Here is a 22,165-nt window from a genome sequence, read left to right on the forward strand (position 1 = left end):
AATCTTTCTTCACTTGAGGCAGCCCTGCCTCCCCGCAGTCTGCAGAGTTCCATCTGCATCACTTGTCTTGAAATGTAGATTTGCATCATGGCAGAGTATAGAAAAGGTATCTTAAATCTTCTCATGACAGCTGCACAGCATTTTTCTAGGCTGACAGTCCTTGTCAAATCAACAACGAACCTGCTGCATCTAGTGCTGCTGATTTTCCATAAATCATTTTAAAATGCCCAACATTTACTGAGGACAGTTGCTACTTCCCATCCAATTTACCAGGGTATCACTGCAGAATTCCACCGGAAGATAGGCATAATGTACTCAACCTGTCCTACAGCACTGCAGGATTCCCTAATAAGGTTTTCAACATGTATATTCATGTATATTCCTAAAAGCCTAACGATTACAAAATTCATTCAGACATGAATTTAGCTAGGTCAAAATTCCTGAAACAGCATCTTACTCCTGTGCATTGTCCTACCAGGCCAATCATAATTTTCATTTCTTTGCCATGTTGGGTTAACAAATATTTCACAGAAGAGGTCCTTCAGCTTTATCATGTTCGAGTTGCCTTTGCCTCACTTTTTTCTATTGCAACTTAGGCTGGCACATCCCTAACCAGAAAGTTTATGATGGATCAAAAGGAAAACCTTATCCAGTTAGAGTAGCAAAGGGAATGGCCCCTTAATTACCTGTGCTTCATTTTAATTACTGCCACTTGATTTAAATCTGTAAGGCAGTGCTTTAGGGTGACAATGTGTTTAGTCTAACATTCGTCAAAATAAGGAAAACTGGAACATGGCTGTATTATGTAATGAAGAGAGAGAAAATACTGAGATTGTTAAACTATTATCTGTCCCTGTATAGATGTGTTTTTACTGAGAACTGTAACAAATTGAAGTAATATTAATTCTGGCATGATAATTCTCTACTTTTATTGCAGGGTGACTCAAACCACCTTTTTATCTCAGAGGAAACAATATGATACTAGAGAAATGGCCTCTGAGAGAAAAACTGTACCCCTGGTTGAGAATTTACATGAAGGTATTTTTTTAACACTTATTGAGATGTTTTTGTAATGGCACTGAAAGAATACACAATGTAAGAGTGTTAAACTATACCGAATCAGAAAAGAGACCTCACAGTATTTGTTATATGGGCTAATAAAGGAGAGTCTGCATTTTTCATCATATCCATTTTCACTGAAACCCATTATTTTTGTCAGTCTGTTTTAATCAGTTGTATTTTCCCTAAGTAGCAGATTCACCTTCAAGGACTAATTTATACATTGTGGTTCTGTTAGTGTCTTCATTTCCAAAATGTTTTCAGGAATTGTGGTAAGTTCACGTCACTTTTAATTAACCTTAAAGGCAAGACAATGCAACTCCTCTATAATCACAGAATGATACTACAGGGTCTTTTTAGTCACTGTTCGTTCTAACTTTTAAATTGGTTTTAGAAAATAGCAAAACAATTTATAAAGTCACATTGAACCTTGAAATAATTAAAGTGGAAACTATTTGGCCAGCAACTGGATATTGTTCGTTAACTGCTGGTAATGATTTATGTGCCAGGCAAATTATTACTGATTGTATTTCCAATGTGTCTACATATTTATGACAAAATTCAAGCTTTTGAAGGAAATGAAGACCAAATCCACAAGTACAGAAAATAATAATCTACAATAGTGTAATTCTTACTTTAATAATTTAAATATTTCTTTCTCTTCAGAGAAAAGTTATTGTGCAACTCTTACTATGAATCAAATTTTTAAGGAGTAAGTATATTTTAAATTTTTTTTTTTTGTTAAACTGTGTATGTAAACAAATAATTTTTTTTTTGTTTTGGCCACATAGATTAAACAAGAAATTACAGGGATTATAAAAAAATTTTTTTTTTCCAAATCATGAAAACATCTGAATTTACAATGGCAATAAGCAGTCAAATTTTATAGAATTTTTTTTTTATGTTTATGAAGACAGAAAACTCCTTATGTGGATAGGCTTCCCTACAGTAGTCAATCTAATTTGCCTTCAATAGATAATCTTTATAAGATTATCAGTTTTGTATCAAGAAGGTAGTAAAGGAGCTGATGTGGAGCAGCATGCAATGATGTGTGTGCCCTTTGTAAAGTTTTCCAAAATAAAAAAAAATCTCTGCTTAAACAGGTATCCTTTAAGAGGGACTCTAAATGCTAAGCTTTCAAGGCTAAGCTGGGAAAGACCAGGAGCCAAGGTCCAAGGCTTTTGAGCAGCTGGATACAGAGGATAAAATGGAAAAATCTAACCTTATTCCTGGTAAAATAATGGGTTAGAGTACAATGCAGGCAATTCTTAATTTCTTTCCCATTAGGTAAGTACTAGGAGTTTTGGGGGTCAAAATGCTAACTTCCCAGTAATTTCCTTTATGCAATATAGATAATATATATAGTCCAAAAAAAATTATATTAGACTCATCTAGGTATTAATTGTATGCTGCTTATTGTGACTAAACTGATCCAGTTACAGCTGCATGATACGGTGAATTCTCTGTAATATTAGATCAAAGCAACTATAACTATGACATTTTTACTAAAAAAGGAAAGTAACAGTATTTTAAGTGAAAGCTTAGTATTTCTGGAATGTAGAACAACATCAAAAGCTGGTCAAACTATCATAGATTCTGCAGTAGTCTTGCATAAGCAATCATATCATCTGTTCCAGATGCTCCCAAAAACATTTGAAACACCTGCATGACTTCTTCAAGTGGCCTTCCCACATGAAATTTACTTGTGCAAACAACACTTGAGTATCAGATAATGAAATTAAAATTCTTTGATGATCCATTTAGAGAAAAGTAATTTCTGGCTTAATATCAGTTGTGTAAATTCATGAGATAATTTCTTCAATTGTGAACTGTCTTGTTATTAACACCTGCATATGGATTGTAAGCCTACAGGTCTTCCCAAAAAATAGACAACTTTTGAATTCCAAGAGTCAAAAACTGAGTACTTTTTCTTTCACTACTACTCAAGTATGGCTCAGTGGATTGTCTGTTAAGTTGATCTGATTCCCTTCCTGAGCATGCAGGAAGTAGGGTTTTCTTAAAGACTGTAAGAATGGAAAAGGTCAGGATGGCATGAAAGAGCATTTTTCAGGCCACAAAATGAGAAACTGATTGGAAGTTTGCAATGGAAAATTACAGTCTAACCTCTGTTTTGCAGAGGTTAAGGTGCATGGGTTTTTGACCATTTACCAAAACAAAATTTCTGATGAGAATCTTGGTTTACATAAAACCAAACCAAGCCAACTAACCTCTCACCTGGATTATATTAATATACTTACTAATGCTTAACATACTTTTCATTATATCAGTAAACTCTAAAATAATCATTAAATTCATTCCATCAACTCTGTCCTTCCTCAAAATGCTGAACAGGAATGAGGAGTGATAACAAATCAAATAGATATATGCATCACTAATCCATACAGCTCAGCTCTCCTTGAAATGTAAATTCCAGAAAGGGACTTGTATTTTCAAAGATGCATACAGCTTCTGCTAACTGGTGCTCCTGCATTCAGCTCATTTAAAGATTAGCTGTAAACTTCAGAGAAGAAAGACTTGATGCCTGCAAGCATAAATATAGAAAGACATCAGAATTTTCTCCCTTCCTTTTTCTTGGAAGACTATGAAATTTAATGTGGCATATAGGTATCTGAATTTTTCAATTACTAGCATCTACCTGAAACTTTTGTTAAAGTATACATTGTTTACAAATTTGCTTCTTGCAAGAAAAAAAGTAAAAAGCGGAAAAACAGATTTTCAGAATGTATAAGAAACAGAAAGTAATATATTTTTGTCTGACATAAGCTGCATTTATGTAGCTCCCTTTGATGATGTATTTCTGAAATGAGTGTACTGAAGGAATTTTGTTTGTCACTGAGATTGCACTGGTCAGAATGAATCAGCCATGCTAGACAATACTGGGAATCAGGATTTGGGTGTTTTCTTACAAGACAGAAGTGCTGTGCTCACAAAATAGAAAGAGTTATGCTGATAAAGAATCACACTGTTAATTCAGAGTTCAGAAATTTTCTGGTTTAGCTTTTTAGTTGATAAAAGACAAAGAAAATACTGTAGACTGCACAACTGTAATTATTGCAGTTTGCCTATCCAATGTCATTGTAGAGGTGGTAGAAGACCAGGATGAACATTCTGCTCTGTGAATAATTTGAAACAAATATTGTTGTATTGCCATAGATTCTTATTTGACATTGTATTTCTTAGTGCCTACATCTGATCAATATTAATGATTAAGAAGCCACAATCTCAGAAAAGTGGCAGAAGAAAAGAAAATTTGCACCATCTATAGAAATCAGGGATGTAGTAAATATACTTCAGAAGGGTAATTTCAGAGATTAATTATATGCTAATGAAACTAATTTGCTCTCATCTATACAGCATATTTTCTCTCATACATGCGTATACAAGTAGTAGAACAGATAAAGAATAAGATTTATTATTATATCGTTTTTTAAAATTTTACATTTTTTGAGACAATATTTGATAAAAGCTATTTCCACATAATCTGAGTCTGATTCTATCCAGTTCAGAGGAATACTGCTGTCTGCCTAAGTAGCCCACTCATAAAGTATTAAAAGCCTAAAACCTAGCCCTGCAATACATACCTTTTAGCCTGGAAAGTGGAAGAATCCCATGGCAGGAACATAGACTCCTTTAGGCTGAGCAGTGACTTAGGTAGGAGGACACAGATGCAGGACCCTCGCCAGGGTTCAGTTGGGTTTGACACTCAGAGTTGATTTCCTTCTTTGGTATTGATATGTAATAAATGTTTATGTGAAAAAGCAGAAGAATCAGCACAATATTGTTAAAAAAATTGAAAAAAAATCCTGATGCAGGGCTAAAAGTGGTCGTGTTTCTTATATATAAGCTGAGTATTTCACACGGAACACTGTGTCTGAAATACATAACACCAGAAGAGGTTATTTTAATGTTAAGTCTGTCCCGTGGTCTGCATCAGAAACAGCAAAATAAAACTACACCATGCTTCAGGGGGCAAGCAAATAATATTTTTTTAGCAAGAATTGTTGTGCCAATGGAGATATATAAATCAAAATCAGGAGAACAATAGAATAACTAGTCACATAGAACAAACATAATTCATATGGTAGTACTAAGAGCTTTTCCATTCAAGAGCAAAGTAACATAATTTATGCAATCAAATATTTGTACAGCTGCTCATTAATTATTAATAATTTTTGGCATGGATTTTTTAGTGTATATAGAGTACCAGTATTCTTGTAATAGTTTAATTTTTTTACATTCAGAACTCTTATTTTAACCTTCTTCAAGCAGTTCATATTCTTACTTTGGAGATTTTTTTTTTTTGCAAATGCAAGGTAGTAAGAGTGTGTTTTAATACTCATGTTATACAGACAGGAAGCTTCTAGTTCACCTATTCAAAATTACAGGTGAAATAGATTTCTTCTATTATTAATTAAGTACTTCAGCATATTAAAGATGATGATTTATTTATTGGAGCTACTATGTTTGCCCCTATTTATACATACAATTTAAACTTATTTTATGAAAAATTCTATAAATCAACACCATTGTCATGTGGGATATAAAAAATACTAACAACAAAAAATACAGAACAGTTAGAATAATACTATTTCCAATATTTACATTTTTTACAGTTAGATGCCGTTTTCCAAAGCAGCAGAAATCTTGTAGAGATGTATCTTAGCTAAGTCTGCTCAAGTTAACGTATTTGCACGTGAGAGAAAGATCAGAATATGACTCCCAGTAATCATACAAATACATAAAACTTATTTTTTCCAACATGAAGAGTACCATTTCAATGAGTCAACAGGTGTGTTATTCCAATGAAGCCTATAACCAGTATGTTAATTCTCATAATTTGAGTCTTTGCAATTTAGAAAGACATGTCTGAAAGTTTGTCTCAGGCCCTTTTTAAGAAGCATTGACTCCCAAGGTGTTAATGCCAGTCAAAGGAATGATTAACCATCCTGTAAAATTTTGCATTGTGCTCTCTGAAGTAAGAATACAGTAGCTCTAAAACAGTGCTGTTAACAAGAGGATGGGGACGCCCTTTGGATTCATGTAAACATCTCTCCCTCCCATCACTTCTGATGCAGTAGAATCCCTTGGTTTGGTTAAAATAAAAATTAGAAGACATAATTCGGGAAGGAAGATTTAGAAATCTTTCAACTTTTTGTAATTCTGGAAGAGGGTCCTTGATCAAAGTATTGCCATCCACTATGTGAATCTGATCCAAGCTGAAATGCTTAAGCCACTTTTCCATATGGACATCATATAAACTTCTCTGAATAGCTTTGTATTTGGTATTAAGCACTCCATTCTTAATAACAATATCTTCAAAGAGTTGAACAGGCTTGTGACTTTCTATTCTGTTGTAATATACTTGGGTATAGTCAGATATAACTCTCTCAGTGGGATCTCTTAGAATAAGCAGCAGTTTAATGGAGCTATTCATGTCATGAATTCTTCCTGGGGCCTGTGGTGACGTAAAATAGCCTGGTGTTTTCTCAATTGTAATTTGATTTCCATAAGAAAATGGCATCAGATTTCTATACCACTCTATTCCTTTCACATAATTTTCATCCCAATCGAAGAAGTGGACTTCTGTAGCTGCCACCACAATGTTAGGATGAATATCCAACATTTCCAGCAAAGCCCTGGTCCCTCCTTTACGAACTCCTATGATGATTGTCTGAGGTATTTGTCGGCTTGTGCCAGGAGGCCTCACCTGTGCTGAATAGTGTTCACTTTTATTGCTGAATAATCCCACTTGTGACTTCAGTGTTTCCAGCAGTGCCCCATTCTCAACAGGAGCACCCCGAGCATGAGTCAGCAGAAGATAAGCTGACACGAGTAGGAAGGCCATGTGGAGAGGAATAATTATTTCAAGATAATGCTTTGCTCAATTAATGAAAGAATAGGTGAGTCCCCTCTTGAGATGGCTCGCAGAAACTGCGGTAAGCACACAGCAAGCTTCTGAAGCATCTGCAAAACAAAATAAGAAAAGTCAGTGTTTCTAAACTCATCATCAGTTAAAAAATTCAACTCACAATTCAATTCACAAAGCTCATCTGTGATCCCAATAGGAAACTTATAGGGAAGTTATTTGTTTCCCCTGACTTTATTTCAGAAGGACAGAAAAGTCCTGTGCAATGGATTTTTTTTTTCTCCTTACCATGAGTGACCAATGATGGATAGTAACCTTTCAACAATTTTTATTTCCTCTAATAGATCTGTTTACCTGATTTTAAATCCTGACCATTTATTGCTTGCTTTGATTTTCCTAATTATCTTCCATATATACTACATACTTCTCTTGTTTTAAATACCGTACCCCATACGACAACAATTCCAATGAATATTTGAATGTCAAAGTCTTTTCTCAAATTCCCTGGTAGAATACTATATTCTTATATAAATAACAGACCTGGATGATGGTGCCACCATCTGGGTTCTAGTGAGGTATGAATCATACAAAAATAATTCTGTTTACTTTGACACGGGAAACAAAACACAGATATAGGCAAAGTTTTGAGAGATTTCTGCAAGGAAGCAAGTCTGCTTGAGGCTGAATAGCTTCTTTTACTTAAACCACATTGCATTTTAAGAAGTGGCGAATGTTAAATATGTTCAAAATTTGCAAAAACTCCAGGCTTGCAGGTATGTGCATGTGCAGAAAGAAAACATCTATGTAACTGAGTTACTAACATTTGAAATCTCCTGGGTATCTGTTTTATATAATATTTGAAAAAAATTGCTCACAGACTTGCCATCACAACTACAGTCATAAAAACCTTCAGATCAATGCAACACCTTCACTTGAATCACTTTGCTTGGATTGTCTGTTTTTAACTTTGAAAATCCTACAGGACAAACTCCCATTGAGAGGACTCCTGAGTCTCAGTCCATTTCTGAACAATTATAGGATTTTAAGATTTGTAGGATATATCTACATTCTTGTTTTGTTTTCAATGCAGCATGCAGAAACAAGCTTTTTTGTACAGTGAAGCAGCAGTAATTTAAAATACAATAACCATTTTTGGAATAACTTTGAATTATGGGTCCTATTTTAAAGTAGTCTCAGAAATGTTACAACCTCAGCTCCTTTTCTAGTGTTCACCATCTCTCTTTTTCTGAACATATTTGTCACAGTACTTTTCATCTCTTAGAAAACACAGCCAATTCCCATTTGTCATAGCACTGAGGAGCATTCAATAGTTCTGTTTAAAAATTGTTTACTTTGAGTCTTATTTTACAGGCTTAAAGATTTAAAATTTTTCATAATAACAGTCTAAGCAATGGAGCAGATTCATTAAATCTATTCTCTAAATTTTATTGAAACATTATTCAGCTTCTTGGATATCTAGGGAATGACTCTAGTCAGCCTCAATGAGCACTAAACTCAGTTATATAGCAAATATTAACCCTAAAATTGTCATTTAAAGAATAAACTATGACCTTTAGTGAGGAAATCTGTGGAGAGCATTCCTTGTTATGTCCAAACAAGACTTAAAGGGCAGCTGCTTCTTCAAAAAGAGCACAGTTTAAACTAGGAATAGTGAGAATACAATTACTAAATATAGGAAAAGTCTAAGTATGAATTGGCCTTGTAATGACAGACTGGAATGCTGTTTAAAAACTTGAAAGGGGGTTTCATTTTAAAGATCACATTTTTTTACTAGGGACTTCACACGGAAGTTCTATTTGAAGCTCCCAAGAGAAAAGAATGCAAGAATTCCTATGGTAATCACAGGAGGGAAAAATAGGTGTGTTTATACCAAAATTATTTATAGTTACTATTCCTTTGGAAGGCAAGTTTGGAAATGATAACCATGCTGCTTAGTGCTGCTGAGGGATTAAGATGCATTTTTACAGCAATGGCAGCTAATGTTGGTTTTGGAAAGCTCCTTAGGATGCACAGCACAAAATCTGAACCATCACACCCCAGATGATTCCTGGAATAACAGCTTTCAAAGAAGACACTTTGCTTTAATCATTCCAAGCCAATTTTTTCACGATTCACAAGGTTCCTGAAGAGTTCAGTCTGAGGAAAGGCACAGCTATGCATGAGATGGTTTCAGAAGTAGCAACATACGACAGTATGGCATCTTTCCAGGCCTGTGATGCCAGCAGGCTGGGATTTGGGAGCGGGGCCCAAGGCAGCAGATACTCATTCTTTTAGCCTGTTCTGAAATCCCAGTGTTAATTTGCATTCTATTCATCTTCATTGTTAAATTGAAATTGTTTCAGGAAGACTGAGGAATTGTTTTCAAAAAAATCTCACTGTTCTTCTCAATTTACTTCTTTCATGATAATACAGCACATTATAAATGCACTTGCACATCTATACATTAGATTACAAGTACTTTGAACTGAGGAAAGACCAGCCTGAATGTCTGCCAAGCAAGGGATTACTTACAAATACCAAGGTGGAGACATACAGCTCATTATCTGATTTAAATTCTGGAACTCTCCCATTTTGAAACAGTTTCATGAACTGATTCTTGACAGGTGTTTTAAGCAATTTTATTTAACTTGAAAGAAAACTATTTTTAGATTGCTTGAGAATTAGTATTATTGAGACTAACTAGGTTAATCGCTTAAATTGAAAAAATATAAAAGAAGACGGGGAAAGCAGAAATTTCTCTGAAATAAACTAAAACCAGAGTAAAAAAGAAGTAAAACCAGAGTAAAAATAGTATTTGATACTGGGCCTCTGAGGTAGTATAGAGAGAGAGATGTGGTCTTCCTGGATCTGGTGACAGGTGGAAAAATTCTCAAATTCACATTTTAATTTTGTTTTAAAAATTCAAACATAATAACATAATAATAACATAATAAAATAATAATTTCATCCCTAACTAAATGAGTTTTCTAGTTTCATGCACTTAAAAATCAGGTGCAAATACTGAAACCCCAAGACTGTAAGCTGAATGAAAAAATCAGACTTATCACCAAGGAAAAATTTGTCTTCCAAAATATTCTCAGGTCCACTTTTGATGTGAGTGAGAATCTGCTTAATTTACCATCTGAAATCAGAAGTTCTCTCTAAAACACATTCAGACAGGAAATAGCAGAAGGGGTTCTGCCTATTCTGTGGACTGAAGTATTGTTTGAAAAATGATTTAACATAGTTATTAACCATTTTAACTATTTTTCAAATTAATTATTTGTTTTACAGATTTCTTAGAATCATTGCCAGGAAAAACCTTACCCAGGAAATACTACAGAAAAAAATCAAATTCAAAATGTGCTGTAAAACTGGATCCTAAATAGATCAAAATTGCCTTTGGCATCAATTTGATCAGAACAACATTTCAGCTTTGGCCTAAGACATTTGATTGATTTCAGTGAAGCTCTAAGATGTTAGATCTTGTGGTTAGGTTATAATTGCTACATAAATGTAAAGGTTTTAAAGAAGATTTATCGTATATAATTGGAATGTTACCTGAATAAATTTTGTGTTGTTGCTTTTATGCCTTTATGCAATTACATTTTTAGAAGATATTAACTGCTTTCTATAATGAAAACAATATATTTTACATTGGTGCACTGCACCAGTGAAGAATCTGAAAGTATTCTTATGAAACTAACCCCATGACACATGATCAGAACCACAATGCCTTATTAACATTTTTCCCCATTATTTGGTAGTGTTGGTGTTGTTTAGTAACGGAAGGAACATCAACAGATGTGATAATTATTAAGCAGAAATGTAGTTTAGAAGTAAATTCATTCCTTGCAGAGAGGACTAATTAAGTAAATAATACCTTGGGCTTCTGTTTGTTTTATTATTTTTAAACCTTAGAATAGACTTGAGAACCGCTATGCTGGCTGAAAAATCATTTTAATATTACAGAAATGTACTAAAGACCCTTAACTGCTGTACTCTACTCTGAAAAAACTTCTAAATGTCTTATGATTTATCTTGCTTTGGGGTAAAGTACAAAATCTTACGGTAAACCTAAATATATTATTATTACTAGTTTATAACATTATTTATAACATTATTATAAGGCTTTGCACTGGAGAATTCTACAGCACTCTGTGTTAATGAACTACCTGCACCTTATTAAGGCACCATTCCCACCTTACAGGAAATTGCAACTGCATAGATCCAATTCAGAAGTGCAAATGCTTTGGAAAGTCAGGTTAATCTGATCTACTCAAGGTCATATAGCAGGTTTATAGTCCAACCAAGAATAAAAACCCCAGGGCTTCTAATTCTCCATCCAATTCCCCTTCCAATCTCAACTTCGTGCCATTCCATAGCAGCCTCTCACAACCCTTATGATAACTTATAGCTGGATTACATGCTGAACTGAAAAGCAAAGAGATACCTAAATGTTCCAGCACAAAAGTCTAGTTTTGGGTTTTTTTTTTAAATAAAGCTGCTTCTTTCCACTTGCTCCTCACAAAAAAGATCAACCACACACTCAGGATTTTGTTCAAGGCATTTCTGCAGAAATACTTCTGCTGGTGACTGAAAACTGCAGCAAGAGGAGGTGGTCAGAGAAAACATGACAAACTACCAATTTTTGTCTTGATTTTCAAAAATACAATGTGATTCAATAAGGGGTATTGCTTTTCCTGTTAATTTCTACTAGATACAAACTCATTCCAACACAAAGATCAGTCACTGAGAAGAGTACAATGCAAACATGTTGAGGCTTACTGGTGCACAAACTTGTAATAGCTCAATTATATCTCTATAATTAGGAACACCTCTTATGTTGACAATATAAAGAAGACAATTCCAGCCCAGCTGTATTCACAACCAAAGGTCATATAAGGTGAACAGTTTCTGACATTTTTTGAATGGCAATCATACTGTGATGTCAGTTAGACTTGTGTAAAGTATCCCTATACAGACTGGCCTATGTAATAAATAATTCTAAACAACAATATAATTCTAAATTTTTCTGAGTTTCTGAAATTAGGCTGGTGATGTTCCTTCAGTAAAACTAGAGCTAGTTACATAGCATAATAAATGCAAATCTGCACTCAGTATGGCTTATATGTTTTTTAAAAACAGGCAAATGAATTATCCAGTGCATATAGGACACATTGCCTAATAGAATCTAGTATCATATATTCAAATCCAATAATATAATGACTAATTCTATTAATTCTAAGCATTAAATATTAGAAGTAATACTATAATCAAAAGTCCTCTTCATAATACTTTAATTCTGATTATAATATAGCTTGTGAAATAATGGACATTTGAAAATACTTGGCACATGTCAAATGATTGAATAGAAAGGTATCCTCTTTAATATTAATTGGAAGGAAACACAGTTCAGCTACTTCTATGCACACATGTGAGTTATGCCTAGGCTGAGTTCAGGAGACAGTAAGAGCACATATCTAAGTGTGAAACACATTACACATCCTGTGTAAAAACAATTGTGAGTCTTAATTTTATTACAAGCAGGGCAATTACTTCAGGTTTATGTTAGAATGAGCTCAATCACGTGCAATTAAATAATTTTAGAGCTGTGCCCTAGAAGTGAGATTTGATTCAGAAGAATCCCAAGTTAGCTATTCCATGAGACTAAAGACTATGTGGGAAAGGACAGTTATCCCAAAGAGATAACCCTTTATAGGGCATGAACCCTTTCTGCTGCAGTTCTAGGCCATGCTCCATTCCCAGAGTAACTGTAGTTAGTAACTAAATAACATTTGCATTGTTGTTACTGGGCTTTACCAGAATCAGGTAGGAGAGGTCAGTCATTTCCCAGGAATAGACTGGGTTGGCCATGAAGAACACCTCCAATCTGTAACCATGGAAAAATCTGCTGCCAGCTGGGGAAAGCAAGAAAGGGTAAGAGAGAGTAAAACACGACTCTGGAGTCTTGAAACAGAGCTGCAAGTTGAGCTCAGTGATCTCTTCTCAACAAGAAACAGAGTACTAACTATGAAAAGGATCAGAGACCCAAAGTCAAATAAATATTGCAGCAGTTCACATTGCTGATAAAGAACCTTAAGAGTTTTGTAGGCACCAAAGAATTTAGTTCACTTTCATTTTTACTCAAACTATGGATATATTTTTGTTAGGGAGGTGCACTAAGAATTCCTAATTGAGGTAGTACCTAAAAACCCATGATCCCACAGGCAGTCCAGAAATGCTGCCTTGTTGCCATAACACCTGTTTAGGTAATGAAAAAGTTTAAAGGTTTTTCTTCAAGCACCAATACAAAAATATATGTTAGCACAAACAAAGACATTAACATTTTAAAGTCCTAATCTCAGCAGTGAATTTATTTGTGTGAGCCTTTTGCAATGAGATTGCAGTTTTACAACAGCCAACAGTTACTACCTTACAGGAATAAATAAAAGGAATAAAAAAGGAAATAGCTATTTGGTGAGTAAAGGTAGGAGCTACAAAGTAATAGCAATTGGCTGCAGGCTTCTACCAGGTACACAGACAATAATGGATAAAAAGGAAAGCTAAGAAATGTTAGCAGAAACTATAAACACTATTAAACCATTGGCAGGTGATACTAGCAGATAGCAGTTTTGAAAAAAAATTTGCTTCCCTAAGGGTAGCATTACATTTCCTAATTCCCTTTTCCTGATAACTCAAGACAGAAAATTGCCTGATGTTAATATGACTGCGAATATGTAGCAGTACAGTAATATATACAGTATAAACACACTAATAAATTTCTGAGCTAAATAAACCTTCTACAGCTGTAGTTTACACACTTATATTTTATGGTATCTTTGAAAAATATCATACTCAAACCATCCACATAAAAGTCACTGAATTACAATTTCATAAAGATCTTTAATAAGTCTAGCCCATAAAGCCAGGTACATTCGAAGGCTATTTCTAAATAGACATAAATAAAAACTCTGTTCCTATTAAGATGCAAAGAGTGGATAGTGGTCAGATTAGCACAGATGAGAAGGTATATTTTATTTATCACATTGGCATATTTGAAATGGAATTGCATTACCATTTTGTTGAATTAAACTCATACCTCTAATTGCTAATTAAGCATCTGTGGTTAATATAAATTGAAGTATCAAAGATGCCATGCCAGTTTTTCAGCCAAACAAGCAGTAGTCATGTAATTATAAAGGTGCAAGATGTAACAATGTGTGGCTGATAAGTAGCTTTTGTGTATATTTCTACAGTACAACAAAAAGGTTAAACTTCAGCCCCTCTACCTCTGGTATAATTAATTGAATATTATTAATTTTCCCACACTCATTGTCACAAAGAACACCTTAATACTCACAGATGTTTAGGAAATAAAATTAGAATCTGATGCAAAGATTTATGAGACCTTTCTTTTAAAGGAAAAAATTCCTCAGAGGGTCAAAGATGGTAAGAGAAGAATTCAAGAGAGATGACGACAGGTTAACTCTCTAGTACAAACCAGCAAATTCCTACAGGACATTCATGTCAAATAACTGACACGGAAATCATTTATACTCTTGTAAAGAGCACAGATTCCTGGTATTAAAAAAACCCAAACAACCTCATAAAAACCACATACACAAACCCCTCCACCAAATTCTACTGCTGCCAAAATATCCCATCCAAAATCCAAAGAAAAACTGCAAACCTGTGCTGGTTTTAAGGCATTACTGCTTCAGAGACTCCAAAAAGGGATAACCCTTCTCAGAGCTTTTCTGGGCAGCACTTGTCAGTATTACACCTTTTGTTTTCAGCAGTGTCCCAGCGCAGGGGAGGAGCAGTCCAGGCTCATCAGACCATGGCAGCTGCCCAGGGATGACCCAAAGACATCCAGGAGTGACAAGTGGGGAACCGGCCTGGGGAGAAGCCAGGCAACAAAAGTCTTGCAGGCAGGGAGGCTTCTTTATCCCCACCTCGAATCTGCCCAACAGTGAGACAACTCAGATGAATCTGATGAGCTAAGGTCAGTATCTTACCCTTTGTTTCTATCCTCTTGAATACCTTTTCCAAGGCTCTGGCATTAGTCCCTGGGAAGCAGTTCTCTGATGTTGTCTGCTAAGAATTGCTCTGTTGGGTCCCATAAAGCTGTTGTAAATCCCCATCATGCAAGGCATGAAACAGACTGATCTTTTCCTTGGAAATGAGTCCTGCCATCCAACAATCACCAGGCTGGAGACCTTCTAATGTCAAATTCAAACAGTGAGAGAAGGATCCAGCCTCTTGGCTCAGGGTTACACTGTAAAGCACAGAGGTAAATTGAGCAGGGAATTCACCCATAATAAAAAAAAAAAGCAGCTGAAAGACCCATCAGAGTTGAAATCTTTTGGCCTTGTAAAGGATGACTGAACAAAATTCAAGAAAAAAATAACAGCTCTGGAGCAATTTTTTTAAAAGAGTGATTACAGAATGGAGGATGTGTAAGGATATAAAGAAGCTGAAATAATAAATCAATGACAGACTTAAGATTGAAAATTTAATTTTGAAATTTTGGGTACTGACATAGGCCCTGATAAGAGACAAGATCAAGATACAGGTCAGAGAAAAACAGTCTGAGTGAGTATAAATATTTGAAAAAATAATGGGGTTTACAAACCAAGAAACATACTAAATCCACACTGTAGGCAGTAGACAAACAAGTGCAACTTGAAGAGACCACAGAAAGCAACTTCTTAACAATTCTTAACATTGATTAATAAATATCTTAGTAAAATATGTAAGAATATATTAGTAAAATAAATATATTAGTCCATCTGGTAAACAAATACTTGCTAATAGAGAAGGTAAATACACTGCAATACAGAACAGGCAAACATATTAGAAAAGAAGCAAATAAATAATAAGTTCCTTGAATAGAAGCTCAATGCCTTCAACACATATCCATCATCAAGCTATGTGCCCATTCAGCCCAGAAGATAGCTGTAGAGATACAGGAATGGAAGCAATTTAGGGAACATTTGAAAATGCCTGATAACTGGAACACAACACAAAAACCAGCCCCGAGTGTGACACTCTTGTGTGTCTCACACTGCTCCTCAGGATGATACTCGGAGGCAAAGATGGCAGGCTGAAGACATGGAGTAGGTAAAAGACAGATTATTTTCTGGCTGTTATGGAAACTCAGAAATCAGATCCTTGCTCCTTACCAAACCTGTTTCCACTGCCAAAGTAGCACATTAAAATACAGTAAAAGAATACTCACCACTCTTAAGATGCTGAGAACAGATAACTAATACCACACAATTCTAATGATTTTCTCCAGGAGTTCTGATATTTAGAGGGTTGTATCTGACTCTCTTTTCCACTTTTTAGTTAGGAAAGAGACAGAACTTAGAAAAGCCTCTCTGCAGTCCAAACTTTGATGTACAGCCTGAAGCATATCAGCAGTACAACCAAAGATGTAGGTACAGATGTTGAAAATTCCTACATTTCAGTGGAAAACAAAACATCTCCCTTCCCTCTTTCTGCCCAGTCCAGACTGTTATGACAACTTCCCTGTGCAAAAACATCCTCTGCATCTGCAGGTTTAAGGTGTCCTCACAAAAACACTTTCTGTTGGCACGCCACTGCTTTATACAACACAGTTAATTCAAGCAGAATATGCTCCTCCCCACACAGCATCACTTCTGCCCCATAGCTCAGTGCCATGGTGCATCCAGATAAGTCCTCCACACTTTTCCTTTAATGCTGCTTCGCTTCAAGTCAGTTACAGCTTCTCAGAAAGGCTCTTTGATGGCTGTGAGTGCCTACAGCAATTTTTTAGCATGTTTAAGCTCTGTCAATTTTCACCTAAGTCTTTAAGGTAAAATCATATTTAGGAGCCATCGCATACATTCAGGATGTGGACTTTAAGACTTCAGATTTGTGAGACTTGTGACAAATGGTGAGAGTTTGTCACATTAGAAACTCTAACTAGAAAGAGATACAATAGATGTGGTTGGAGACAAAATAAGAACGTGGTAAGATTAACCCTCAGATTAAAATGCTGTATTTGGTGTTTATGATAATAAAATTTATTAGTAGCAATTTTTAAATTTGAAACACTAGTATAAATTTAGAAAAATTCTGTTGCACCTAGGTATCTTATAATGACCTTTTCATATTTTTCTCCTTAAATCTGAATGGTTTTCTCAGTATTTAGAGAGTTGATAAGGTGCTAGGAACACTTACAGCACAGAAAGAGACAGAGGTAGGGAAGGGTTATGATATACTCTCATTACTAACTGCATATTAATTAGAGCAATGAAGAGTTAGAATGTTCAAAGCCATTCTCTTAAGACTGGGTAGATTGTACAACACATGTACTTTAATGGACTCTAAGTCCCTTTATTTCAGCTCCTCAAGCAGACACAGTATGAGAGCAGACTGGTCTCATAGTGCCACAACTGGACATTTCCCCAAGGAGCAATACTTCAGGATAGCATAGAGGAGAAAGGTAACCCCATTATCTTACATTTTCTCTCTCAGTCTCATTCCTTCCCAAATAAAAGAGAAAAACCCTCAAAGCACAAAATTTTGTTATTTTAGTTCCAAACTGCCAAAAAGATTTTACTTTTTCTGTAGGAGGAGGTGATCGATTTCATAATCCTAGATCCATGCTATAGCTGCAATTAATTTTTTCTTCTTAATATAGCTTATGATCCACATATTCCATACTATTCTAGTTCATTTAATTCTTTTCTCAGGAAATTTGAAAAAAAGAAATTTGAAGATCAGTACTCATTTCTCTGTTTGCTGTTAATACCAGTAAAATACTGTTACATAAAGCAAAGATGTAGGTGTTAGTATATGGTGATTTTAAACATAAAATACACATATTGTTCATCCTGATCCTTGTTTCTTTGCCCCATGAATACCCTTGGTAGTCCCTACGGATGGTGCAATTTGAAAGAAAATCATTATCTCATTGTACCTTTTACTTCTGACTACATTTTTTCTCCCTGTGAATGCATTTGGAGTTTTGCAGTGTTAACAGGGTATTATTAGCAGTTTTTCTGCAGCATCCTTCTTAGGATGTGTCATAGTAGAAACATTTTGAAGAACAAATGTCAACATGTGAAAGCCAGTTAATTTACAAGTCCAGTGGGATTCATAGACAAAAAACAGAAAGTAAAGCACCAAACCAATACTTTCAAGTCAGACTGCCTAAAACCACATAAAATCAGAATGATGTTCTGCTGCCATTTACCACAGAGAATAAGAGTCTACTCCTTTAATAAAATGGAGATGGAACTGGAAAATGCTGAAGCTGAGACTAGAGAATCTTTATTCACTACATGAATTGTGGTGCAATTTTTAAAGATTTTGAGTACCTGAGGCTCTTTTCTTGCATTTTAGGATGGCTGAGAACTCTGTTGAAGGTTGCCTGTTTTCAGGCACTGATACAACAAATTTCCAACTCAGTAACATGGAAGAAACATATGCCAGCATGTGTAAAGATTGTCTAGCAGACATTTGCAGCCTCCCTCTTTGCAGCTGATGATGTGTCCAAACCTTGTACCATTACATAAAGACTATAATATTTTGAAAAAGCCTCACATTCACACAGTGTTTCAGACCTATTAGTATGAAATTTAGTTAGAGAATCTGCTGGAATCTCCAATTTACTTACACAACCTATCCATCCTCCTGCTCTCAGGGTTTAGAATCTCAGTGTTTGGCTATTGCCGCATATAGGGGTTTGAAAATAAAGTCATAATACTATTTTCCCTCAGCCCAGTTGGTGAGAAATGTGTACTTCTATTTAAAGCAACATCATGTTTATTAATTTCATGACAGAAAAAGATTTCTTTTTCTGAATTCTGATTATGAGTGTTCACTCCTCTTACTGTAAAATATGTACTCACAAGGGAAAATAAATCTGGTTTTGAAATTTAATTTGTAACTATAAAATATGGAATAGTTATTTCTGTTTATAGCATCCTAAAAAAAGTAGTGCAAGTATGCAGTGTAGGCTACTGATTATTGATGTCAGTTTTGTTTTAATGCAATGATAATAACTTCTCCTCTCAAGGGAGGACACTATTTCTTATACAAATGACAAATTGTATATATTATTTCACTTTTTACATGTTGAATTTTCATCTTAGATTTGTAGTTTGACATTCCTTAGCTAAAATATTTTCGCATTCATGACCCACTTATTGTTAATGGCATCTATCAATTTCAAGCAAAAAGAACATTAATATTATGAGAAGGTTAAATTTCTCGTGGATGGTTTTTTGTCCAGGGAGGTGATATAGATGCACTTGAAAAATTATTACAACTACTGATACCTTAAAGAGGAATTATCATCAACAGAAAAAGTGACTTTGAGTTTATAGATAATAAACAGTTCAGAGTAAATTTTTGAGATCAGAATCAAGCTGCTGGGATCAAACAAAATTTGTCAGCATGTGAGAAGTAAGGAATTCAATTACTGTATTTGAAAGAATGATTCCTATACTATGGCACTTATCAAAATTATATAAAAAATTAGGGCATAGTCAAAAAAAGTAATAAAATAAAGATATTTCCTCTGACATTTTAAAAATATAGCTGATATAACTGCCATTTACAGTCTGGAAATATTTCAGTCAAATATAAAAGTACCAGGAGAAATAAAACATGAAGTCCAGCCTATTTCATAAAACATCATGATCTGCTGTGTATGTATGAGGATGCAAGAGAAATTGAATGTGAAGTACTTTAAATTATAACACATAACCATCTTCTAATAAATGCACCACAAAGCCAGTAGTGAAAGAGGAAAGGATTGGAGAAAGCAAGGGAAGTGATGAAAAGCGAAAGAATTGAGCGTTTGTAGGAAAAAAGGGGTTGTTAATAATTTTAGTGAGCACAGTTAGATTCCATACTTGTGCAAACACACACACACACACACATAATATAGCACAAAAATACAGAAATTACAGTAATTGAAAATAATACAGGCAGATTAAAGAATTTAAATTATGTGCATTTATGAGCAATGCAGCCGATGCTGATAAATGTAGATTATAAAAGTGGATTGAAAATAGATAAATGTTAACAGATAAATAAACACTGGAAACATGTTCAGGATCAAATGTTCAGGTGCAGTAGAACTTAGATTTGTTACACTATATCAAACCTTAAGAAAATTTAGATTCTACTCTAGTGGAGGTACAAAGGGAAGAAAAAGTGTTTAAGGATGGTCCTCTGATAGATTTGACTGGAAATTGAATTCATTGGAGTTCAGGTTTCATATTTTCTTGCGGGGACTGGATCAAACATACCTTGTACAGTTATGCCATAACAAAGTGAGAGAGAGTTTGAATTTAGAGTTGATTACTACAAATAGAGCAACTTACTCAAACTCTGTTTATTCACATGAGGAGTTAATGTTCAGCAGCTAATGTGTTTAATAATTTACACCTCAGATTTCTTGCAGTAATTTCCCCTTGAAGACATGTCTTGAGAGTGCAATTTTTCAGAACCATTTATGCTGGTCTCATTCTAGTCTCACAGAAGTCAGTCATAGTATTTTTTGCTTAGTAGCAAAGTTATGAAAATTTTGAAATATTCTCCTCTTTTTCTCATCCCATGCTTTTCAGAATTGCACAATCTGTCACCTATTGATATCACAAAGGCAAATTCAAACACCTTGAGTGTCCAGGTGATAGAAGAACAGAGGAAACCATAAAATGAATTTCTTAAGATTGCAATGCTGAGTTGCATTGCTACAGCTGAACTATAAAGGAAACATTCAATCACAATGCATACTTGGAAATGCATCCAAGTGTTCTGGAGAGATTTTAAATCACAGAACTGAAAAACTGCCAAGCAATATCAGCCCACATGTTGAAAGATATTTTAAACCTATGAACAATACTAAAAACATCACAGTCATTGGTGTAAATTGAGAGAAATTACACTGAAATTAGAGAGAAAATGAAAAGGAACAATGATATGCTAAAATTAAATTAATTTATGCCTCCTTCCCATATGAACAAACACATATCCTACTTTGCTGAGCAAAATTTTTACACTGGTTTTCGATTCCACTGGTCAGCAATCGAAAGAGCATGGGGTGAAAAACAGGCTGACAAAGTTTATTTTGCCTTCTGACAAAGTACTTCACTGAAAAACAAAGATTCAACGTAGATTTAAGAAATAGTTCAGAAAGCAAAGTGTAGGAATGCACAGGAAATCCTCAGCATCCAGTCAATTCACAGCCTTGCACCAGACATCTCTTTAAGAACAGGCTGAGAGTTTAAGGTACTGGCCGAGAGTTTCAGAGTCCAAGGAGCTTCAGTTACTGGCGCATCTGAAATTTGAATTTCAAATTGGAGATGGACACCTAGATCCCTTAGACTTCCTGGAAAGCCCTACCCTTAGGATTCTTTATGAAGCACTCAAAAATCTCAGTGAAGGCTTCAGTTGGATGCACAGCAGTGGACCAAGGCCAGCACATTATTAGTATGCAAAAGCAGTAAGAGAAAATGACAGTACAGTTTTAATGCATTTTGGTAAACTAATGGTTCAGAGTGACTAGAGCAGCATGCTTCATTCTGGTCAATCACTCTCAAAAGGAAGAGGGAGTTCAGAGGTGGCTGTCAACAGAAGATTCCTGGCATAAATAATTTGTCAATATAAGGAGATAGTAAAAAAGATGCAGAGTCTGTGCTTTGACTGCTGCATTAGATAAATGAACTAAGATAACCCTTGCTCATTCCCTCACAAGTTTGCAAAACATATTTCAGAGAAACAAAAAGGCAACAAAATTAAAACTGACAAAGTTATATGCTCTGAACAGTGTACAATTAATCTAGGAGTGTCATTGTCACTAAATGTTACTGTAGATCTATATAATGCAAACAAAAAGAAAGCAACCACCAACAAAGAAAAAGGACATTTTAAGTTATATTTCAAAGTAGCATATTAGATTTATTATATAAAAAATCTACTATAAAAGTAGATTTTACAAGAGCTCCAGATGAAACAGGTCAGTTTGAGAAAACTGCATTTCTAGCTTTTTAATAACTAGGAGGTATGTCATACAGAAATATTTAGCAACTTACTAAAGATACTTTTCAAAGAAATTTCATATAAATAAAGTCTCAATAATTTTAAATGCATTTGGATGTGTTTGCTTATTGAGTTCTGTGGAAAGAGGGAGATAAAAAAATCTCCATTTCTGACTAATTGACCATAGTTTCC

General features: G+C 34.8%; 1 protein-coding gene and 1 long non-coding RNA gene across 2 annotated transcripts; one reads left to right on the forward strand and one right to left on the reverse strand.

The window, feature by feature from the left end:
* The first annotated feature begins 468 nt into the window (after positions 1-468).
* Positions 469-19,875, forward strand: LOC136364142 (uncharacterized). Its single transcript, XR_010744104.1, has 4 exons — positions 469-1,038; positions 1,726-1,771; positions 17,324-17,423; positions 18,326-19,875. It is a non-coding gene; the product is annotated as an uncharacterized lncRNA (long non-coding RNA).
* LOC136364517 (heparan sulfate glucosamine 3-O-sulfotransferase 1-like) lies at positions 5,636-7,053 on the reverse strand. The gene has a single exon (XM_066324486.1). It carries the CDS (start codon positions 6,923-6,925, stop codon positions 5,996-5,998), a length of 930 nt encoding a protein of 309 aa, XP_066180583.1. The 5' UTR covers positions 6,926-7,053; the 3' UTR covers positions 5,636-5,995.
* Positions 19,876-22,165: the final 2,290 nt, after the last annotated feature.

This window comes from Sylvia atricapilla, chromosome 8 (genome assembly GCF_009819655.1).
Source record: "Sylvia atricapilla isolate bSylAtr1 chromosome 8, bSylAtr1.pri, whole genome shotgun sequence".
Lineage (NCBI taxonomy): Eukaryota > Metazoa > Chordata > Aves > Passeriformes > Sylviidae > Sylvia > Sylvia atricapilla.